Below are 22,702 nucleotides of genomic sequence, written 5' to 3'. Positions count from 1 at the left end.
ACAGAGCTAGTGCTATCCAGTCTTCTGACTCACTTTCACTCAAACTCATAAAAATTCTTTTTAATGCACCATTTTGTTTAATTTCAGAGACTCACTGGGTATTGGTCATCTGATTTAGGGCAATCTTACTTTCTAAACCCATTATTTACTGGACAGCACTCAGCAAATTAAATTAAGTTACTGGATCTGGTATGGATCTGGCGCAGTTTGTTTTTCTTTTCCCCCTAATGTAAAACTGTGTCCCCTTTCTCTGCCTCACGGTCTGGTGCCCTTCTCTTTTTATGATTTCCCTTCATTTCTTAATATTATTAATCTAATGTGTGTGAGTGAAAGGAAAAAAACCAAAAAGGCAGGAAACAAAACGTTAGCAGGGAAGGGAATTGAGTCAATGGAAATAACAGAAAAAGAATCTTGGAATCCTGCCTAGTTAGCTGGCATGTGGGGAATAACCCAAGGGTGTGTTGATTGCCCCTCCTTTGCCTTCCAGAGAATATGGGGAGAAACAGACGGCCCTGATGGGGCAGCTTGGAGCCTCCCCATTTAAGGCTGAATTAGGGCTCCTATTTGGGGCAGAAAAAATCTGCCCCCTTGCCTTTGGAGCTGGCTTTTCACCAGCTCCGGAGCATGTGGCATGTAAACGCCAAGCCCCCAAATCGCCCAGATGCCACCTGGTGTGTCGTCAACGCAACTTTCGGGCAACTTGGAGGTGTGATGATGTAAACACAAAACCCTCAAGCCAGCTTGAAGATGACTGAAGCCGCCGGTCTGTTCTGACCCAAAGATATTTTAAGAACTTACCCCCTTTTTCACTTGGTTTGACTTCTTCTTCAGCATAGAGCTAGCCTCTGCAAAAATCAAAACACATTCAATCACAATACATATTCTAAGTAACAAAGCTACTATTAAAACCAGCCTCTGCAAAAGCATAATTTCAGCAGGTTTCAACTTTAATTTTGTTTAACTGAAATACAGCAATTTGATTAAGAAAAATTAAGTAGTATGATCTAATATGAAACTTTCATTTTCACAAGAATTAAGCATTAATTAGGAATTAGCTCTAAAATGTCTTCATAAATAGACAATACTTTCATAAAACATCCACAAAGGTAGAGAAGGAAAAGTAGTTCACTATGTGACATAAATAAATTTGTATTTCATTACATTCATTTCTTGCCTTTCTTACCGTGACTCATGTTGGCATACATGAGTCGAGTTGTCTCACCACATATTATCTCACAATAACTGTCAAATGAGGTCAGGCAACAAAAAAATGACTGGAAAACGTTTCCCAATGAGCTCCATGGCAAATGGGAATACGAACATGAGTCTCCCCAGTTCGAAATTGATCTAGCCAATAACTCTGTGGTAAAGTTGTGATCTACACTGATGGAGAGACAACACACAGTAAAGAAGTCATGGATCTTAAGTGCATGGGAAAACTGGAGATTAAAACAACAAAGTTGAGAAAATGTTTAAAGCATTTAAGACAATTCAGATTGTTAGTGAAAGATGCATTTGCTTAAGCAGATATTGCAAACAAACAAAAAATATATATATGTCATTCCACAGATATAATTAACGTGGGAAGTGAAACAGCAAAACAGAGAATCTAAAATGTTTACAGTCACCTTTGCTAGGTGCGGTGCCTGAAGTATTTACATTCTCCAAGCTGGCTAAATAAGAGATAAAAAACATAGATGCATCACTAACTAAAAAGATCAATAATTTAAATAAGCAATTGTATTTATATGATGGCAGCTACCTGACCAATCTATACTTCTTTTTATTCCTATACTACCAGGTTGCAGGAACTGTACTGTTTCAAAATGCAAATATAGGACATTGCATGTTTTGGCAAGATAAGCATTCTAATCTATAATTCCCTATAATAGTATGAATCGGGGGAGACCCAGGAACCCTACATCAAATGAAGAATAAGCATCAGGAATGAGTCCAAGATTTCTTGAATACTTGGATGCACTTAAATAGTGCTGAAAACATGAAAAATGTTATGCCTCCACCATATGATGTCAATCAAACACATTTTACACAGACCAGAAGTTATGAAAGAACCATGAGTCTATGAAAACCACTATTCTAAAAGCATTCCAATTATTATCAATTTACAAATTTCTGAGAATGGTATGTGAAAATAGATCTAACAATGAGGAGCTGTAGCAGTAACATACAGACCTGTTCCTCAATCATCTACCTAGTTATGTCACTAGTAAAACTGGTCTATCTGTTGACTGGGATGTGTTTTTCCTAATAATCCAGCTAAAATGATACAAAATTTGCACTGTTTCTGTCAAGGCAATCTTCTTTATATATGTACACATAAAATACATAGATTATTTTAAATATATTAAAATACACAAAACGTATCTATATCCATTTTGGACTGATTACCTAGTGATGCTTGCGGTGAAACACTAAGGCAGTCAACACTTGGTCCATTTTCAGGTTCTTCTAGAAATATGTGTTTTTTAAAAAAAGGACAAAAATGCTTTTAGAAAGATTTTTAAGATCATTATAAAAATAACTCTCTCACTTGCACTCACATTCACAAACAAAGCCTCATGACTTTCTACTTCTTTAAGACGCAAATGTTGGTAATTATGTACATTTTTTTTCAAGAGAGCATAAGTTCAAAGCACATGTTTTGACAAGCTGAATTTCAGTTATAGTGACCAAGTAATGAGTAAGAGTTTTTTGTGGGTTTTTCAGGCTATGAGGTCATGTTCTATAAGAGTTTATTTCTGACGTTTCGCCAGCATCTGTGGCTGGCCTAATGAGTAAGACTTTTTTTTATAGTACAGTACAAAGCAGTCCCTTTTTGTCAAGGTGTCCTATGTTTCCAACTGTAAAACAAAGCTTCTAACTTAGCATCTGCTGCTATCACATGTGCAATGATATAAGAAAAACTAAGGACATACAATCAGTGGGAGCAAAAGAAGCTTCAACATAATTTTTTAAAAATGAGAAATTTGAAGTTGAGAAACTATACCTTCTTTGCTTTCTGAATTATCTGCTAGGTTCTGCTTAAGACTAGCTGTCTCCTGATGTGATGCCTCCCATTCTGTATTAATAATCTGAAAAAAGGGGAAATAGTAATTACCATTATTAGTAATTATGTAATAAGCTAAAAGCAACTAAAAACTATACTAGCTAAAGCATCAGCTGATTTCAATATTCATAACACGGTTTGATCTATATGGCCAGTGATATAACTATTCCATAGTTATACTTTTCACAAGCTTTCTCCATGTGATATATGCTACAAAATCATGCAAACAGTTATACCATAACATGCAGTTGAAAAATGTTACTGTTAACTTATATAAATTTTGTTTATATAAAAAGGCTGTCACTCATTACCCTCAATAAGGATTACTACAAGGATTAAAAAAATCAGTATAACTCAGAATGAACAATGATCCAAGTTACAAATAAAGTAAATAGCTGGCAGTAATAATTATTACGAGAGTAATAAAAACTGACACATTTTCATAGAATGCTATTTACCTATGAACTCATCAGGGCTCAACTGGGTAGGCAATGCACTCCCTGCCACCCATGCCAAACAGGAAATTAGAGATTGTGAACCTCCCTGCTACTGTATTAATAAATTGTAAGTACAGCAATGCTGTGTCTACACAGGCTGAGTATGAATTGTTGAGTTGTGGTGGTGAAACAGAACATGGACCCTGATTCCTTTTCTGGTGTTGGATGGGTTGTTTAGTGTACATTCATGCATGGATCACAGCTGGCATTGAAACTTTGCCCCTTGAGAAAAAGTAAAGACTTAAGAAGCAAAATTCAATTTATTTTATACCCGAGGAGAAACATGCGATGAAAAGAAGTCTTCCTCTTTTTCCTGAGGTGATAGGGGAGGAACTCCACAGCCATCTATCCATAACTAGAACAAACACAGCATGTCATTTCAGAGTGTTCCCTCAATTTCTTAAAGGCACAATCAGCAATACATGCAGGACTTTTTGTAAGAACATCATGTACCCTCCTTCAGATAAAGGTCTAGATAATTCTCAAATAAGAAAGCAAACGCACTGTAGTGGAAAGACTATTATAAACAACAGATCAGATGTATTTAAGGTTAAGCATTTAAATTCTATTGGCATAATATCACAGCTGTTAAGCTTCCAACAAACTACACTGGCATTCATAAAATGAAGCAATAAGTATCAACGAACTCTGTAAATATTGCAGGTGTCAAAACAGAATTTGGTCAAACTCATTCTATTGAATATTGACTTAAGAAATCAAAGACTATCAGCTGGAAGTGACATAGGGCAAGAAAAAAAGAAAGCAATGATTTCTGCACACTCTAGGATTCTCTTGTTATGTAAGAATATACACTTGATAACATAAGATTTCAATCAGAATAATCAGAAAGGAAAGCACAGTTCTGTGAACTTCCAGGAAATACCAACTAGGCACAAGAACTAGAATATTAGAGTACCGTATCTCATTTTATTGTGATCAGTCCCAATCCTGAATGCTAGCAGAGTAAAAGATGATTGCAGGTCAGTGGGAAACCCAAAATAAACTGAACAGCTCTTGCTTCAGCTGAAGTACTCCTAGCTGGTGAAAACTCTACTACAGCCACAACACTCTGAACACACTAAAAGCCTTATCACATGGCAAAAGAAAGCCAACACAGTAAGAAAGTAGCGGCTTTCTCCTTACCTCTGTTCTCCTTTCAGAGGGAGATGGTTATAAAAGCATGCCTTTTGCCAAATAGATTTTTCCAACATGACAAAAGACATGCTTTTATTACCGTCTCCCTCAGGAAGAAAACAGAAGTGCTTTGATGGCGTGCAGACTTATGGAGAAAGCAGCTTCTCTCTTGCTGTGTGTCAGCTTTCTTTTGTCATGCACCAAGACTCCAGATCTCATCTGTCTTTTGAAGCTAAACAGGATCAAGTCTAGTTAGTACTTTGGTGGCAAACACCAGGGAATACTGGGCAAAGAAATGTGCCTAAAACTCTGGAAAAGCTGTTGCCAGTCAAAATCTAATAATACTGGTCTAAATGAACCTATGATAAGACTTAGTATAAGACAGCTTTCTGTGTAAGACTATGTAAGACTGCAATGTTTTGTTGTGAACCACGCTCTTCATATTAGCATGGGCAAAATCATCAACCACCATATTTAATATCTAATTATCTTGTGGTAAACAAAAGAATTTGCCTACACATTTTACTTACTAAAAATGACAACAGTCACCTGCCTACTTGTTCAAAAGTCACATGTTCTTAAAAATTGCCTGATCTAAGATGGTATGCTCACTGCAACTGCTTAAGACTATTCTGTATATTATAAGGATGACATTTGTAAATTGTGAGAAGACAGGTCCCTGCTTTGAAGGAATTAGACACAAATTCAACACAGGGCATCAGAAGAAATGGTGGGAAATGGAGGAAAGGTAAATGGGAAAAGTGGATTAGAACTTATAAAAATTTACAATTTAAGAAGTTACAGAATAAAAGGTAAAATTATATGGTACAAATAATCTGCAAGATAGACAAGGTTTGGATTATGAAATCTAACAATTTTTCTGAAACCATACTACATCAATCAGGATGATAGGAAACAGTTGAGGTCCAGAAGTATATGAAAGTAATTCACTCAAACTCTTAACACATATGCAGCCTGATCACTCACACAGACAGAAACATTACAAGTATTGGGATGGAATCGGTCCAGACTTGCCAGGAGCAGAACTCTTTTAACTGGAGGCTTCCACAAGCAGCAGCAAAAATTCACATGGCAATTTTTGCCAATTTTCCCTTCTCTGTGTAGCCTCCTACATGTCATGACATTACGTTCTGGAGAGTTACAGAAAAGGGAGGATGGTCAAATGCCCAAAGGACTGCAATGGCAAGCAACTGAAACTGATACCATCTCTTCCTCTAGTAGCACCCTCTGATAGACTTTAAGGGGTCTTTCTGTTTGAAGAAGAGCAAGTCTGGATCCAACTCACTAGGAATACCAGCATTAAAAAAAACCTTTTTCTTAATCTGTAGATAGGTCTCAACCATATAAAACACAGCATACAAGAATAAACTTCACAAAGAAGGGTACATTCAGCCCATCTTCATCTTCAATCTAAAACATGTCAACTGTGAATCACTTCTAAACTAATGGGTGTCCTTGAATATATCCTCCTCAGTTTATATAAAATAAACTACATACTAGGGGAGGAGGAAACTGACAAATACTCCACTCAAGCATGCAATCAAGGCATCCATGGGGAGGGGTAGGTGATAAATCATCATCATCATCATCATCATCATCTCTAATTGTTCATAGTGATAGTAAAAAGCATTTAAGACAAAGTTTGTAACATCTGATTGTTGTTGATGTGTGCCTTCAAATCATTTCCAACTCATGACAAACCAATCATGGGTTTTTCTAGGCAAGATTTGTTCAGGGGAGGTTTGTCATTTCCTTCCTCTGAGGCTGAGAGCATGTTACTTGTCCAAGTTTACCCAGTAGTTCAGTATAAACCACCTTCAGTGGTACCCCGGGTTACGAATTTAATTCGTTCCGCCGCCGCGTTCGTAACCCGAAAATCTTCGTAAGCTGAAAAAGCCATAGGCGCTAATAGCGAAAGCCGCGATTTCGTGAGAAAAAGCGCCGAAAAGCACCAAAAAATTTTTCGTAACCCGAAATAACCTTCGTAACCCAGAACAGTTTTTTTCAATGGATTTTTTTCGTAACCCGGAAATTTCGTAAGGCGGCGCATTCGTATCCCGGGGTACCACTGTACTTCCAGAATGTCTTGACTGTATCAGATTTCCAATATAAATATACTTGTTAAAAATCTATCAATTTATCACATTGGAATTAATTCTGGCATTAGTGTTCATCTATCCATTTCAGAGAAATCAGCTCTTCAGTACCTGGTCCCTGAATGTATAAAGTATACTTATTAAATCTCCTCTGACTCTGTGAGTGATTTTTACTTATATTCAACCACCATCAGCAGCACTGTACAAAGTACCGCAACTCACTGCAGGCAAAAGAAACCTCTGACAATTTTTGTTTTTGCTGTATGTCTTCAAGTCATTTCTGGTTTAAGGTAATCTTAAGGAGAACCTATCATGGGATTTTCTTGGTAGAATTTGTTCCTTTGCCTTTTGAGGCTGAGAGAGTGTGACTTGCCCAAGGACACTTCTTTGTTTCCATGGCCAAGTGGGGATTCAAACCCATGTCACAGTCCAATGCTCTACACTCACAGTCTACTACACCACACTGATCAAAATTACACCTAGTATAGCAAGCCCAATATCTCATGCTGACAACTAGAGCCAAAAGTGTTTGGCTTCAGTCAAACACAGTAATATTGTTACAAACTGACTATCTGCAGAGTATTTGACAAGGTACAACATATGAGTTGCAATTTTTGCTTTTCCAGATTATTTACAAAATTTTAGTATTATTTCATACATTTAACCTTGTGTGTAATACACAGGTATATGTACTATGCAAAAACCATGTCAAGTTTATAAACTTCAAATTGACCAAATGCACAACAGGAACAAAACAAAACAAAAATCTTGATTACATACATCAGTACCATATTTCCGAGTTGCATGAGTTGCAAGAGATTTAATCTTTTCCCTGTAAAGTTGAGCAGCACGACTGCTATACTTGGCATTGGCATCATTTGTTGTGCAACCATACTGATGGAAAAATGCAGACTGTGAAAAGAATAGCAGACAGTATGAGTGTATGAAAAAATACATTTGGGGATGAACTTGTTCTAATATGAAAATAAATGCCTAGCCAGCTAAATTATATATGTGTACCATATTCTCTACCAAGAAAGGATCAGACTGTATCCACACCGCAGAAATAATCCAGTGTGGAAATACTTTAACTGCCAAGGCTCAATTCTATAGAATCCGGGGAACTGCAGTTCGTTGTGGCACCAGAGCTCTCTGACAGAGAATGTATCACAAAATTACAAGTCCCAGAATTCCACAGAATTGAGTCATGGCAGTTAAAGTGGTGTCAAACTAGGGTATTTCTGCAATACAGATGCACCCTATATGAACAAACTATAAGAAATTATTTCAGATATCAGATTACATGACATTGTTGCTTACATCAAAGATAACTGTTTTGAATCTCACTGTGGAGTTACACCTCTGGTGGGAACCCCTTAAGACTAAAGGCTCACTGCCAAGGCACCTTCACTTTGGGCTAAATACCAAGAGCTGATGAAAGGCAGAACAAGAGGGCAAAAGCCTAGTTCTGTAAGAAGAGTGTTTGTTGCCCTGTGAGCAGCCACAGGTAAAAAGCAGATAGGTATCACACTGAAGATGTACCCCTAAAAATTGGTTTCCTCTTTGCTCTTTCCTTTGCACTCACTTAATATTCACAGCATACTGTAGGCAGCCTTGTTACTAGATAATGAACGAGTTAAGCATGAAACAGATTTCTTGAAACTACAGGTGGGAAATGAAGTTTTAATAATAAACTTACAGCATTAGCATTTCCTCCAACTTGCATACACCTCAGTTGATACCATGACCAGTTAGAATCTAATTCTGTAGACCTACAAAAACAAAACACAAAACATTTTCTACCCATGGTTTCCAGAACAATTATAAACACAGTAAATCATCAAAAAGCTATTTTTCATTTATTACCTATTGCAATTGTGCAAAAATCACAATGAAGAGAAAAAGAGATAAAAAGTGAAAACATAGTTAAAAGACATTAAACTGGTTAACATCTGAAAATACAACATTATCAAATTTCTAGCATGCATAAATTTATAGAAAAGATGACCAAATATACAAATAATTCGGCATGTGAAGTTGAATGCTAATCCAGCAACCCCTTTCTGACATCCCAGTTGCCGTGCTCAAAAGAAAACATACATAAATGGATACACAACTGCTTCGCTAGTATTATAATCAGAAAGATTTTATTTTATTTTATTTCTTTTTATCTTTCGAACTCTGCCCTAGAGAAAGTGGCCAAGATATTACCATATATACTCAACTATAAGTCAACCTCATGTATAAGTCAAAGGCATATTTTGCGGCCAAAATTATGGATTTTGCTATGACCTATGGATAAGTCAAGTGTGAAACTTAGGGGCATATAGCAAAGGACCTAAAGGATGAAGCAAGGCAACAATGTCAATGAACTTACAAAATTCCATGAGACATAGCTCTTTGTACTTACTCCTAAGGCTGGATGATGAGAGAGTAGAAGGGGTTAGTGCTTCCAGGACAGATTATACTCTTGCTTTTTACCAGTGGTTGGTTCCTTCTTTTAAATAAGAGTTAGGATACAGTACCTACGTTGACCCATGGATAAATTGTCTCAGGGGGTTTTTTCCATCAATTTTTTGACCTAAATTTCTAGACTTATACAAGCGTATATACAGTAATTCATTTGTGATAATGTTCTAGTGAAAGTGATCTTTCCATCAGGCATAGGCAGACAAGGCAATCTACTTCTGGTGTAATAAATGGTGCCGTCTTGTATCACATGTATGGCAAGAATAAAATAAGTTATCGGAGATATTTCTAATCTTTAAAATCAAAGTCAAAACAGAACATTACAGATGATGTGGAACATTCATTTACCAAGCAAAACTATCTGCTTGTAACTGTGAATAGTCCTGGAATGTCAACAAGAACCACATGGGGAAAGCTACCATAATATTGAATATATGCTCGCTCATTATTAATTTTCAAAGAAATCAAAAAATAAGACAACAGATGTTATGGGAATGAACCTCACCTTTATTTACATCCAAAGTTGATTTGAACACTAATTTAAATCCTCCATCTCTGTAGCTAGCTTAGAGAAATTCAATGGCTACCAAAAATAGGTCCAAACATTCAGAATGCTGCTTCCACAGAAGCCAATGACCAAAGAAGTGATTTTTTTAAAAAACTGGAACAGGTAAAGCAAAAGGTCAGAACCACCAAAAATAGGTTTAAATGGAATCTAAAGTTCTCAGTTTGAATCCAGAGGTTCTGAACCAACACTCTCCTTTCCATTCTAAAACACGACACCAGTGTTATAAAGCAATTCTCATTTTTTTTACTATGAGAACATAGTAATACTCTTAAAGTTAACAGGCAAAAAAGACAGATACAAGTTATTTACGAACAATGGCCTTTATCTAAACATGGGGGAAAACTCAAAACAAATACATTAGCACAAAGAAGCATCTGCAAAGAAAAACATTCGAAACTACTTACCGAACAAAAGTCAAATGAACTCCAAGTGACCGATGAGTCCCTGAGCAGTCAATACACAGAAAAACACCATATGTTATGCTCGCCCAGCTTGGATTTTTTGCTCCACAGTCGAAACATGTCTAGAAAACAACCACAACAGTTAAGCACTTATGCAGCATGCAAGTTCTCAGCTGATTAAAATCATAACCAGGAAATTGCTCTTACGACACAAACTGCTGCTTAACGTCAGAGCTATTTTGGTGCAATGGGGGAAACAAGAAAAGGTTTAACAACACTGTGACTTCGTTCTTATGGGGCTGTGTGCAGATTAAGTTACCTGAGAGTTCTTCTAAAATAAATGGGAGTTTGATTAATTTATTAATGTGCTCCATTTATTTCAAAGAGACTGTTAGTTGAGCTAAGTCTGGACACAAATCATGAAGTTTAAAATTCGACATATTTACATTAATAAATTGAATATTTGTTTTGTTCACTTTTATTAAATATTCAAATTCATGGTCTAATCCCATTGCTAGAACCAGATAGAGTAAGTCTACTGAATCCATTTTTAAATGGCAAATCACTTACAAAACTCGCAGACTCAAGGTGGTTACTCTAGCCAGGGTCCCATCCAGACAGTCGAAAGGGCCCGTGTTCCTCCCAGCCTGGCATCATCCTATCTGGAAAATAAACCCCAGGCCGGGATCACATAGACTGGACAGAGATCCAATGGATCTGATCCAATCCCAGCCCAAAACACCCTTACCCTGGTCAAAGGAGTTGAAGCTCTGCCACAAACGCCAGTAGAATGGATGGACCAACATGCCCCTTACTTGTTGCTAATGTCACATCCTCTCTGACAGCCTCTGTCTCAGGCTGTAATGTCATAAAATACAGGAGTAGCAAGGGCCCCTGTTTCTACCCTTATGGGCAGTGGCAGAGACTGTGGCGGTGGTGACAAGTAAGGGGCACATGGTGGCAGTGGAACCACAGTATGGCAGTGGGAAGATGTATGAACACCAGTCCACTACCATGCCGGTGGGGGGACTGACCCAGAGCAGATCCCGGGGCAGGATAGCATGGGCTTGGCTGGTGCTATTCTGCCCATCTGTTTATGCCCCAGGACTAGCAACTGGATTTATTCTATTACATATAAACCCAGTACTATTCCCTCCACAACTCTGGTCAGGAGTCTGCTGACTTAATTGCCTATTATATGAGCAATGGCATTTTCTTCAAGCTTGCACAGGGTGGAGTAGGGAGAACAGATGAAGTAGTGAAAGGACCTGCTCACTCCATGCACCCCATTTCTCAGATTTCTGGCTTCAAGAGGAAAACATACAGCTGAGACATCATGAGAGCAGGTGGCTTGGACAAGCACCTCAGCCAAGGTATAGGTGATTATTCAAGCCAGCCTTTCAATTCCATGAAGTCAGGAAACCAGGCATTTGCAAAACAGGCTGCAAAGAGCTACAAGCCTGCTTCTCCTGACTGCCTCTCTCTTCTGCCAACATTGCAGATATTTCCCGGCGTTGTCTTCTTGGCACTTCCTTTTTGTTGCCAACGCTGCCTTCATCACTGACATAACTAGACTGATGGAGCACACAAGATCTTAGCCTCTATGGCTTCCTTCTGTGCATGAACTCCCATACCAATAAACAAGCTATCTGCTAGCAACATGAAGAGCAGCAGATGAAATGTTGGAATCGACCATTAGCATGGGAAATACAATACCCTACACAGTCCTAATGATCAGGCAAGATTACTGTTTGTAAAAGTGGAGTAAAAATTAAGGAACACTATCAAACTCAATCCTAACACTATTTGAAATGTAGATGTTTTGAAACCTCAGCAAATTCACACCACTAGACTAAATTTGGATGACTGCGCATTTAACAAAGCTCAAGAGAAATAACACAATAATCCACAATAACCATAGGGCTGAAGTTTGCCAAGAAACAACCGAGTCTAAACTCTCCCTATCACACACACACACACACACACACACACTGTTAATAAACTGATAGTCCTTACATTCCTGACCACAGCATCCTATCCAGAGTGTAGTTAGTGCCCAAAGAATAAGTGGCTCTAAATTACTCAAATAAGCTAGTTTTAGATAGAAAGCAGAAAGTTAAACACCATGCTGCAATTTTTTAATTTTACTACAGACAGAAGGCTTTCGTTTGCCTCATTCAGCCCTTACATGCTTCCTATTTCATTAGGCTGTACACTAGAAAACTGTGCAAACAAGGCTAAAATTGCTGAGGCTGCCATTCTACATAAATTTATCCAGAGTTATTGAACACAGAGCAAACTGCTTTTAACAGAAATTGTTTTTATACATTTTACAGCTATACAGGTCATCTGAATAGCAAATATACTTGTCTCTTTCTTTCATCTCTATATGAACAAACCCAGCCTACTCACATTAGACCTTCTGTGTGTATATATATGCCTTCAAATTGCCTGTCAGCGTATGGCAACCCCATGAATTTCATAGGATTTTCTTAGGTGAGGAATATTCAGAAGTGGTTTTGCCAGTTCCTTCCTCTAACATACAGCCTAAAGGTAAAGGTAGTTCCTTGACATGAATGTCTAGTCGTAACTGACTCTAGGGGGTGGTGCTCATCTCCGTTTCTCCGTAACATATAATCTACAGTACCTAATACTGTATTCATTGGTGGTCTCCTATCCAAGTAGTAACTAGGGTTGACCCTGTTTAGCTTCCAAGATTGGACAGGATCTGGTGCCTTTCAGGTATTTAGGCTAACATCTGAACCTTATAAACCAACTCCCCACAAGCATTACACGCCATTAAGTAATTATCCTCAATTAGCCAATTCCTTCCAATATTTTTAATTTCATCATCCTGGAGATAACTTTATCAACTCAAGAACCTTATTCATCATGACTGCAACAATTTGTCATTTGATCAACTGACACAGCTCAAAATCATGCTTAAAATCACTATGCCATTTTAAATAGTGGAGGATATAATTGGCTGTTTAGTACTATAACAGAAAAGTACAGAAATAGGACTATATGTCATAATGTGCAGAAGCAAACAAAACTGTAAAAAACCCCAACCACTGGCACTGCAATATACACAGCAAAACTAACAGCCAGTCTCTTTGAAACAACCACATTACAGTGCTCCACCCATTTTGAAAGGTCACAATCCATCAAGAAAAACAAAATCAAAACATCTGCATCTGGATTCCTAAAGCCAGCTCATCAGTTTGTAGGCTGAACTCGAAGCTCACATTCCACGTTATGCTTCAAAGGTGCATTACCAGCACTGATAAAGGGAATGAAACTTTGACCACACATACCAGCAAAGCAGGGGAAAATGAAATAAAGCACATTTTGCCACAATAACCAAACTTCTGCTAAGCAACTTTTATTTTCAAAAGACCATTTATAACTCAATTCACAACTTGAAGCACTCACTAGATCACCACTCTTTACCCAACATACAATACACTTTGTTGGACAATAGAGTACAAAGCATTCTACACATCTGATGTTGTTATATAGTTCATTTCTTGGGATCTTGGGGCATGCAAACTATTATTTTGTCTTCCCTACAATTCAATCTAGTTTACAAACATTGACCAATGCTTAGGATGGTCACTGACTTTTATGTGAGAGCTATTTTATACTGCCCTTACCCCAACACAAACATTTCCACTGAGTTTAGCATTATTTGATATTACATTTGCAACTGTAAGCAGTTAAATGACCCAAAGACAGAATCATAGAGTTGGAAGAGACCACAAGGGCCACCCAGTCCAACCCCCTGCCATGCAGGAACTCTCAGTCATATCCCAGCATTTTAAACTGAAGCCAACACAAAGATTGACTGTCAAAACCAGCATAATGTAGTGGTTTGGGTACTGGATTAGGACCGTGGAGACCAGGATTCAAATCACCACTCAGCCATGGAAACCTAATACCCATAAATCAGTTTCGGCTAGCAAGTTGACCAAGGTAAAGCAGGTCACTACTAACCCTATAACGCATGGGAAAGTGATGCCAAGAGACACGTCTAAGGCTATCTAACAAACTGACTGCTGGCCTATAATCTTCTCTGAATACAGATTGTTTGGCTTACTATACACTCTTAATTGACATAATGTTGCATCAAGTATTGGACCTAACATGTGGATGTAACTGAGACTTGAGAAAGATCAGTGGGGTTCACACTTACACAAGTAAATGTGCACAGGACTGCCAACTTAAGAAGACGGACACATGTCCTAAACTGTGGTGGGAGTGATCTGAGTATACATTTCCTGCCCTAAAAACAAATAGCCAGCAAATGTGTATTGAAACCAGCTATGTCATAATTTATAATGGATTTCTGCCTTCTTTCCAAGCCCACAGTTCTTAACACATTTACTTCAAAGTCACTTAAAAACAAGCTTCTTGAAAATCTAATATTCCTTATGTCTGAGAGGAATGAGTTAGGATCAGGTTTTCCACTGTGTTCAATGTTTCCACTATGTGGTCCCTGCACAGAAAGAAATAAAGGACACCATTACACTCATAACAATGAAGAAAGGTAGGAGTGTCTCAGTTGGTGAAGGCAGACAAGGAAGTCTTCTTGTCGTTGTTGTGCGCCTTCAAGTTGTTTCTGATTTATGGTGACCCTAAGGCAGTGCTTCTCAAACTTTGGCCCTCCAGATGTTTTGGACTTCAGCTCCCAGGAGCCCCAGCCAGCTTGGTCTATAGTCAGGGATTCTGGGAGCTGAAGTCCCAAAAGTCTGGAGGACCAAAGTCTGAGGCCCTAAGGCAAACCTTTCTTGGCAAGAATTGCTCAGAGGAGTTTGTCACCGACTTCCTCTGAGGCTAAGAGAGTGTGACTTGTCAAGAGTCACTCAGTGAGTTTCCATGGCCAAGCAGGGATTCAAACCCTGGCCTCCACGGTCCTGGTCCAATGTTCATGCCACAATGGCTCTCTCATGGAAGTCTACATATACATGAAACTCAAAAACATTTCTAAAAATCTCAGGCATAAGAAATCCCTTTCTTTGGACTTTCTCACACCAAGGTTTTAAACTGCAATTATAGCAAGAGAATAGCCCATTTTGTCTGTGAACACACACATTAAAGTTCTTAAGATGTTAGCCCCTTCTTCAAGCATCTGGTCATCATGGCCTAAATCTATATCTTAGTCTCAACTACAGTAGACCCACTAAAATCTGCAGGATTTGAATGATGATCCACCAGGTTCCCAATGATACAACTGGTCTACAGCTGAGGAGGAACAAAATAATGGCTCTTAAGGCTTATGCAGGTTGAGTCTCCCTTATCCAAAGTGCTTGGGACCAGAAGCCTTTTGAATATCTATCCATTCATTTATTTGATTTTGGAATATCTGTATCTGCATATATGTACATAATGAGATCTCTTGGAGATGTGACCCAAGCCTAAACACAACCCGCATCGATAAGCAGTATAGAGATGTACTTGCTCCTACTAATTCTGTATCCACAGATTCTGCGTTGACTAATTCAACCATCCATGACTTGAAAATGTTTTTAACCCAAAAAAGCCAACCTTGATTTTGCTATTTTATGAGAGATACCATTTTACCATGTCACTGTATTTAATGGGACTTGGACATTCACAGATTTTGTTACACACACGGGATCCTCAGACCAAACCCCAGCGGATACCAAGGACCCGTGGTATGTTTCATATACACCTTATACATGTATAGATGAAGTTAATTTAATGCAATAAATGTAAATAATTTTGTGCATGAAACAAAGTTTGCTTGCACTGACCCATCCGAAAGCAAAGGTGTCACTATCTCACCCACCCATGGGAAAGAAACTGGGTTGTTTAATATTTCAGATGAAGGAATTCCAGGTAAGAGAGACTCAACCTACTTTACTTATGTCTTATTATACAATCATGCATAGTCCACACTCATGGACTCTCATCTCAATATAAGACTGTAATATTAATGTAATATTAAATAAGACGCTATGGTGAAATAGGAAGGTGTCACACAGCATACAGCAAAAAGTAACTAGAGAAAGACAGGTTAAGGGAAAGTGTTCAGGGACAGAGACGGCTGGTACATGAAGAGCTGTAACAGATGGCAGGCTGTGCACCACATCTCAAATGAGTTGGTTTTCTTCTTATCCACTTGCTTTCATCACATCTGTAGATGGCGGTGGCGAAAATGATGGCTTGGGCGACCCTAACTTTAGTGTTCAGTTGTGTATTGGCCAAGAGGACCGTCGCATCAAAACCAAGAGGGTCTAGCTGTGGTGTCTCAAAAGTAAACAGTTTTATTTGGCAGAATGCAGGTGATCAAATATGATGCAATGCATGGAAATTACAACCTGCCCAAAAAAGGGCATTAAAAAGTAAGGCAATATATGCGTGTGTGTGTGTGTGCGTTCTTCGTTTTTAATGTCTTTGCTGTCATTTAGGTACACAAAACCCACTCTATTTCTTCTTAGGTAGAGTTATGTGGGACCAAGCGGGGGACCAAATGGGCTGCAGGTCACACAGAAGGATACACTTGGCTCAAAATAAAAATCTACCTTAAAAACTAAGGATATATATATATGTGTGTGTGTGTGTATGCATATGTACATATACACACATATATACAGTATATTCATAGATAGATAGATAGATAGATAGATAGATAGATATTCTCTAGCACTGAGGCAAGGACTCAAACTGGCTGTATGTATGTGTGTGTGTGTGTGTGTGTTGTATATATATATATATATATATGTACGTGTGTATGTATGTATGTTTGTGGATGTATGTATGTGTGTGTATATAAATATATGTGTGTGTGGATGTATATATGTATGTGTCTGTACATATGTGTGTGTGTATATATATATATATGTGTGTGTGTATATATATATATGTGTGTGTGTGTGTGTGTGTGTGTAGATATGTATTGTATGTTTGTGTGTATATATATGTGTGTGTGTGTGTGTGTTTGTGGACGTATGAATGTGTGTGTGTATATGTTCGTGTGGATGTATACAGTATATGTATGTGTGTGTACATATGTGTGTGTGTGTGTTTGTGGCTGTATGGATGTGTGTGTATGGATGTGTGTGTATATATGTTTGTGTGGATGTATATATCTGTGTGTGTACACATATGTGTGTATATATATATATGTGTGTGTGTAGATACGTACTGTACATGTGTGTGTACATATGTGTGTTTGTGGATGTGTGTGTGTGTATAGATATAGATACGTACTGTATGTGTGTGTGTGGATCTATGTATGTTTGTGGATGTATGTACACACACACACACTTAGTTCTCCTCCTGCTCCATCTCCCTCCCTCTGAGCCCAAGGAGCGCCAACGTGGCGTCGCGGCTGGAGAGCGCTGGACCCTGGAGGCCAGGCTTCAGAGCCACTGTCCAGCCTTGGGCCAGTCACACTCTCTCGGCCTCAAGGAAGCCAAGGCCAAAGACACAAGCCCCCCCCCCCCCTCGGAGGAAGCTTGCCAAGAAGCCCCTTTGGGCGTTCAGGAGTCGGAAAGTACTTGGAAGCACACACAACAACAACCCGAGGGAAGGGGACTCCGCCCCTTCTCCGCCGTGCGACGTGTCACTAGCGGAGCCCGACGGGGGAAGGCTCTTCCTGCTCCTCAGTCCTTACCTTGTTGGTGGGGACGGTGCGGAGCCGCTTGAAGACGGCGGCCAGGTCCTGCTTGCTGGGCTCGCACATACCGCCTCCGTCTGACTCAAGCTCTTCTCAGGGACTGAAGCTCTGCCGCCAGGCGAGGCAGAGTCAAGGAGGCCAGCGAGGGGGCGGGGCCTCCTGTCGTTGGCAGGGAAGCATAGTGTAACGCCGCGCATGCGCACAGGCTCCGTTAATAGGTACTTTCCTCAGGGCTAGGCCTAGTGTAACGCCGCGCATGCGCAAAGGCCCTGTTAGGCGCTTCCCTCTCAGGAAAGGAGCGCTAGGGAACCCTGGGAATTGTAGTTTATTGTGGCTCCAAAGCTCTCCAAGAGAGAAGGCTAAATAAATGTCTCACAAAACTATTGTAGCACCAAATCTCTCCAATAGAGAAGGCTAAATGCCTCACAAAACTATTGTATCGTGGCTCCAGAGCTCTATCTGACAGAGAAGGCTGAATGTCTCCCCAAAACTACACTTCCCAGAATTCCCTAGCATTGAGCCAAATTGGAGTGAAACTGGATTATTTCTGCACTGCGGATGCAGCCTAGAGGAAAGCTTACGTTGCTTTAACTGGTTCAGTGCTAATGAATCCTGGGAGTTGTAGTTTATTATGCTCACACACAGGTGGATAAATAGCTCACAAAAACTACACTTCCCAGAATTCCAGGGCAGGTTAAAACATCCTCAAAGGCGATTATTTCTGCAGTGTGTTTTGGGCTCTAGGAAAGCTCATGCTTGCCAGCTTCTTTCATCCAGTTAGGTCCAAGACACTTTGCAAAAGTATTCCAGTTTGAGGCTGCTTTAACTGCCCCTGGGATTCTGGGAAGTGTAGTTTTGTGAGACATGTAGCCTCCTCTGCGATAGAGCTCACTGAACTACAATTCCCAGGATTCCCTAGCACTGAACCAAGGTCTCAAACTGGATTGTTTTCTGCAGTGTGTCTTGGATCTCAAGACCTCTTTACATGCTAACACAGCTCCTTCTTTGGACTCCATTTCAGCGGGGTCTAAGCGTTGGACTCTGGAAAGCCACACTCTCTCAGCCTCAGAGTGAGAAGGGAAAAAAGCCTCTCTGAAGCAAGCCTGGAGTTGCAAGAACAATCCAGGTTGACACTCCTTCAACTGCTCAAATGTTATGGGCTTCTGGTAATTGGAGTTTGTTTTGGCACCCGTGCTCTCCGATAGGGAAACCTAAGTCTCCCAAAAACTACACTTCCCAGAATTCCACAGCACTGAAGAGGAGGAGGGAGGCCTTCCTTCTCTCTGCCACGTCTGTCTTTGCCTGGACTGCTCCGCCCTCAGAAGTGCCAGCCTCAGAGTCAGAACAGAACCTGCCTGAAGGGGCATCCACAAGGCAGAAATAATCCAGTTTGGTCCCACTTCAATGGCCATGCTAGGGGATTCATTAAGTACTAATCAGGCTGTCATCCAGGTTTATGTAACAAGATAAGGCAAGACAATCTTTATTTAAGATTGTATCAAAGCATACAATAACTTGAAACACATATGTAAATGGAAATATTACATATAATATAAAACCAATATAAAATTAGAAAGGTTACATTAAAATGCACAAAGTTAAAGAGTAAAATTAAATTGTCAGATTGGATTGCAGCACTGGGGATTATCGCCATTATAAAATTATGGCATTTGGATATAGATCCATTACTGTAGCTCACTCTCTCCAATTTTAACTGCCAGTGGCAAACATTTTGCAGCCAACAGCATTTTGATGCAAAACAATTCAGAACAGACCGGCTTGCATCTCAACAAGCAGACAATCAGATGGTTACGACACTGGTTATAAAAAAACCCCACAAAATGTGTGCTAGGGTTTCAACTACTTGTTGTAAAACTGTACTTGCTGTAGTTGGGGCCTTATGGCGGAGCAATAACTTGCTGTAAAACCATCAGGAAATAGAGTTCCTGTAAAACAATGCAGTGCAATGACAATTTTAATGAAGGCTTATGTAGGTTTTGGTGGGACAGAAGTACTTGATGCGTAGGATTCTCAGTGCAGGGATAGAAATTAAAGGAGCTCCCTAAGGATTATTTTTTTAAAAGAACTGAATTGCAACGTGAAGTTGAAGGCCTTCACGGCCAACATCCATAAGCTTTTTGTGAGTGTTTTGTGCTCTGTGGCCATGTTCTAGAAGAGTTTATTCCTGATGTTTCTCTGAAGATGCCAGCCACAGATGCTGGCGAAACGTCAGGAATAAACTCTTTAGAACATGGCCTCATAGCCTGAAAAACCCACAAAAAACAATTGAATTGCAGATTTCAATCCCCCCCCCTTAAAACAGTAAAAAGAGTGTAGGTCAAACATGTGAATACTAATAACCTACCTTTGTTGTATTTTATGAATATATTAATAGTGGTTTATGGAGAGGAGGGATAACCAGATCAGTCCTCTTCTGCAGGCAGTGTGCATGACCTGCCTCTCTTTACGTGGTTCAGCTCCATGAATAGAGTTGTGGGAACATGGAGTACAGGCCACCCTCCACATTTCAGCTTTGACCTTTGGGGATTTGATTATTTGTTTGCGGATTTGATCAATTATGTTCTCTATAGGTCCTCCAGCGCAAATGTGCTGGAAATTGGCCATAGAGATGTGCTGGAGAACCTAGACGTTCCTAGGGAAAACACTTCTCTAGGCATTTCTAGGTCCTCCAGCTGATTCTGTGATCAATTTCTTGCAGATGTTGACCACAGAGTTGCACTGGAGGACTTAGAAGTTACTAGAGAAAACATTTCTCTAGGTATTTGCGGGTCCTCCAGCATGACTCTATGATCAATTTCTTGTTGATGTTGATCATAACATAGCACTAAAGGACTTAGAGGTTACTAGAGAAAACACTTTTCTTGGTATTTGTAGGTCCTTCAGTGTGCTTCTATGGTCAATGTCTGGCAGAAGTTGACCACACAGCTGTATTGGAAGACCTAGGGGTTCCTAGAGAGGTGTTCTCTCAAGTAAAATCATTCAGTTGTTGTTTTTATTAGCAATTTTTCCACTTTTACAGTGGTCTTGTGCTCCTAATCCCAGTGAATGTGGAGGGCCCACTGTACATCCTAATGAGAAGACTGGCTATAAATGCAAGGGATCCCACCTTCTAATGATAACTACATCCCTGAATATATAAAGGTTGCATTAAATAGTATGGCATTTCTATGAAAAATAATTACTAGTACTAATAAGCCACTTGATTTGTTCTCAGAACTGAAGACATGAAAATATGTAGAGAAACAGTTCATACAAACAGATAACATACTATACATGTTTAGATCCTGTGCTTTTTGACATTTGCTGCTGTTGTTTTTCAGAGCAGTGCTTTCTTGCCTGAAAGTCCTTCTGTCACTTTTGAGGCAAAGTCTGTGTCAACATAGAGCCTTCCATTAGGATTAGCCTCATTGCTTGTTTAGACATTAACTTCAAGAAACTAAAGTGGCACTTGGGAGGAAAGTTTATTCTCCATGGTAACTCTTTGTATTAGAATTTTCTACTCTTACAGTTACAGGAAGTTTCAGATTTTACAAGTTATTATAAAATAATTGTTTCCCAGCTCTGTCTGAAATTCTGAACAGCACAGTACTTGCAATTTTAGGAACAACTGTCATGGTATAGGGGTTTGATCATTGGACTACGACACTGGAGACAAGGCTTCGAATTCCTTTTCATCCATGGAAACCCACTGGCTGGCCTTGGGCAAGACATACTCTCTCATCCTTAGAGAGAGGCAAAGGCAAACCCTTTGTGAACAATTTCTCCAAAGAAAACCTTGTGATAGGTTCAGCTTGGGGTTGCTATAAGATGGACACAACTTGACATTTTAAAATATTATTTTTTTTTCTGACACCAACAGATGAGCTGACCATGGCTGAATAATTTTTTTATACAAGAAATGTTTAGAACTGTTTCCTTTCTAAACCTATACACCCACCGCATATACTTGACTGTAAGTCAATGTCATGTATACGTCGAGGACAGGTTTTGGGACCAAAATGATGGATTTTGCTATGACTCATGGATAAGTCAAGGGTAAAACTTAGGGGTATGTAACAAAGGATCTAAGGGATGAAGCAAAGCAAAAGGATGTCTAAGAACATACAAAATTCCAGCAGACATAAGTCTTTGGTTCACTCTTAAGGCTGGATGGATGAGAGAGTAGAGGGGGTTGGTACTTCCAGGACAGATTATACTCTTGCTTTTCACCAAGAGATGGTTCCCTCTTTTAAATAAGAGTTAAGATACAGTTCTTACATTGACCCATGGATAAGTTGACTCAGGTTTTTTTGGGTCAATTTTTTGACCTACATTTCTAGACTTATACATGAGTATATATAGGCCTGTTACAGACTGCCAAAATAAAGCTGCTTCGGGTCTCTTTGGAGGTAATGCTATTTAAATGATGCATGGGTCCTAAGAGTCCGGAGGTTATGCCAAAGCCACACTCCATTCCTAAGCACTGGAGGGCAGCTTTGGTGCAGCTTCTGGATTCTTCGGATGCATGCATCATTTAAACAGCATACCTCCAAAGAGACCCAAAGCAGCTTCATTTTGGCAGTCTGTAACAGGCCATAGTAACTTCATCTGCTGATCCCATCTAGAGAGTATCCACTGAAAGAGTTCACAGTCATGTAAATCCTTTTGATTCAGTAAATCTGCTTTAATTGGGATGAGCAACTGGACTTAGACTGCGGTGGGATCCACTGCAGCTTTTTTGACCCTTCAAGAGCCCCCCCCCCCCAAAAAAAAATCTTCAAAATGTAATGAAATGCCAATATTG

At 39.4% G+C, this 22,702-nt stretch overlaps 1 protein-coding gene across 6 annotated transcripts in view; it reads right to left on the bottom strand.

Annotated features, from left to right (window-relative positions):
- The window catches only part of ARFGAP3 (ADP ribosylation factor GTPase activating protein 3), a 38,850-nt gene extending 20,785 nt beyond the window's left edge, over positions 1-18,065 (bottom strand). The window contains exons 1-9 of one of the 6 annotated variants that reach the window (XM_042467644.1): positions 17,896-18,065; positions 10,257-10,375; positions 8,515-8,587; positions 7,596-7,727; positions 3,836-3,919; positions 3,008-3,092; positions 2,410-2,469; positions 1,629-1,673; positions 799-845 (exon numbers count right to left, since the gene is read on the bottom strand). In XM_042467644.1, coding sequence (XP_042323578.1) covers positions 799-845; positions 1,629-1,673; positions 2,410-2,469; positions 3,008-3,092; positions 3,836-3,919; positions 7,596-7,727; positions 8,515-8,587; positions 10,257-10,375; positions 17,896-17,964 — 714 coding nt within the window. In that variant the 5' untranslated portion in view covers positions 17,965-18,065. The remainder of the gene's footprint in view (positions 1-798; positions 846-1,628; positions 1,674-2,409; positions 2,470-3,007; positions 3,093-3,835; positions 3,920-7,595; positions 7,728-8,514; positions 8,588-10,256; positions 10,376-17,895) is intronic. The other 5 variants (XM_042467645.1, XM_042467646.1, XM_042467648.1 and 2 more) reach the window with 5 other exon arrangements.
- Positions 18,066-22,702: the final 4,637 nt, after the last annotated feature.

The sequence above is a fragment of the Sceloporus undulatus genome, chromosome 5 (assembly GCF_019175285.1).
Source record: "Sceloporus undulatus isolate JIND9_A2432 ecotype Alabama chromosome 5, SceUnd_v1.1, whole genome shotgun sequence".
NCBI classification, from domain to species: domain Eukaryota; kingdom Metazoa; phylum Chordata; class Lepidosauria; order Squamata; family Phrynosomatidae; genus Sceloporus; species Sceloporus undulatus.
This window is presented reverse-complemented; position numbering and strand designations above follow the sequence as displayed.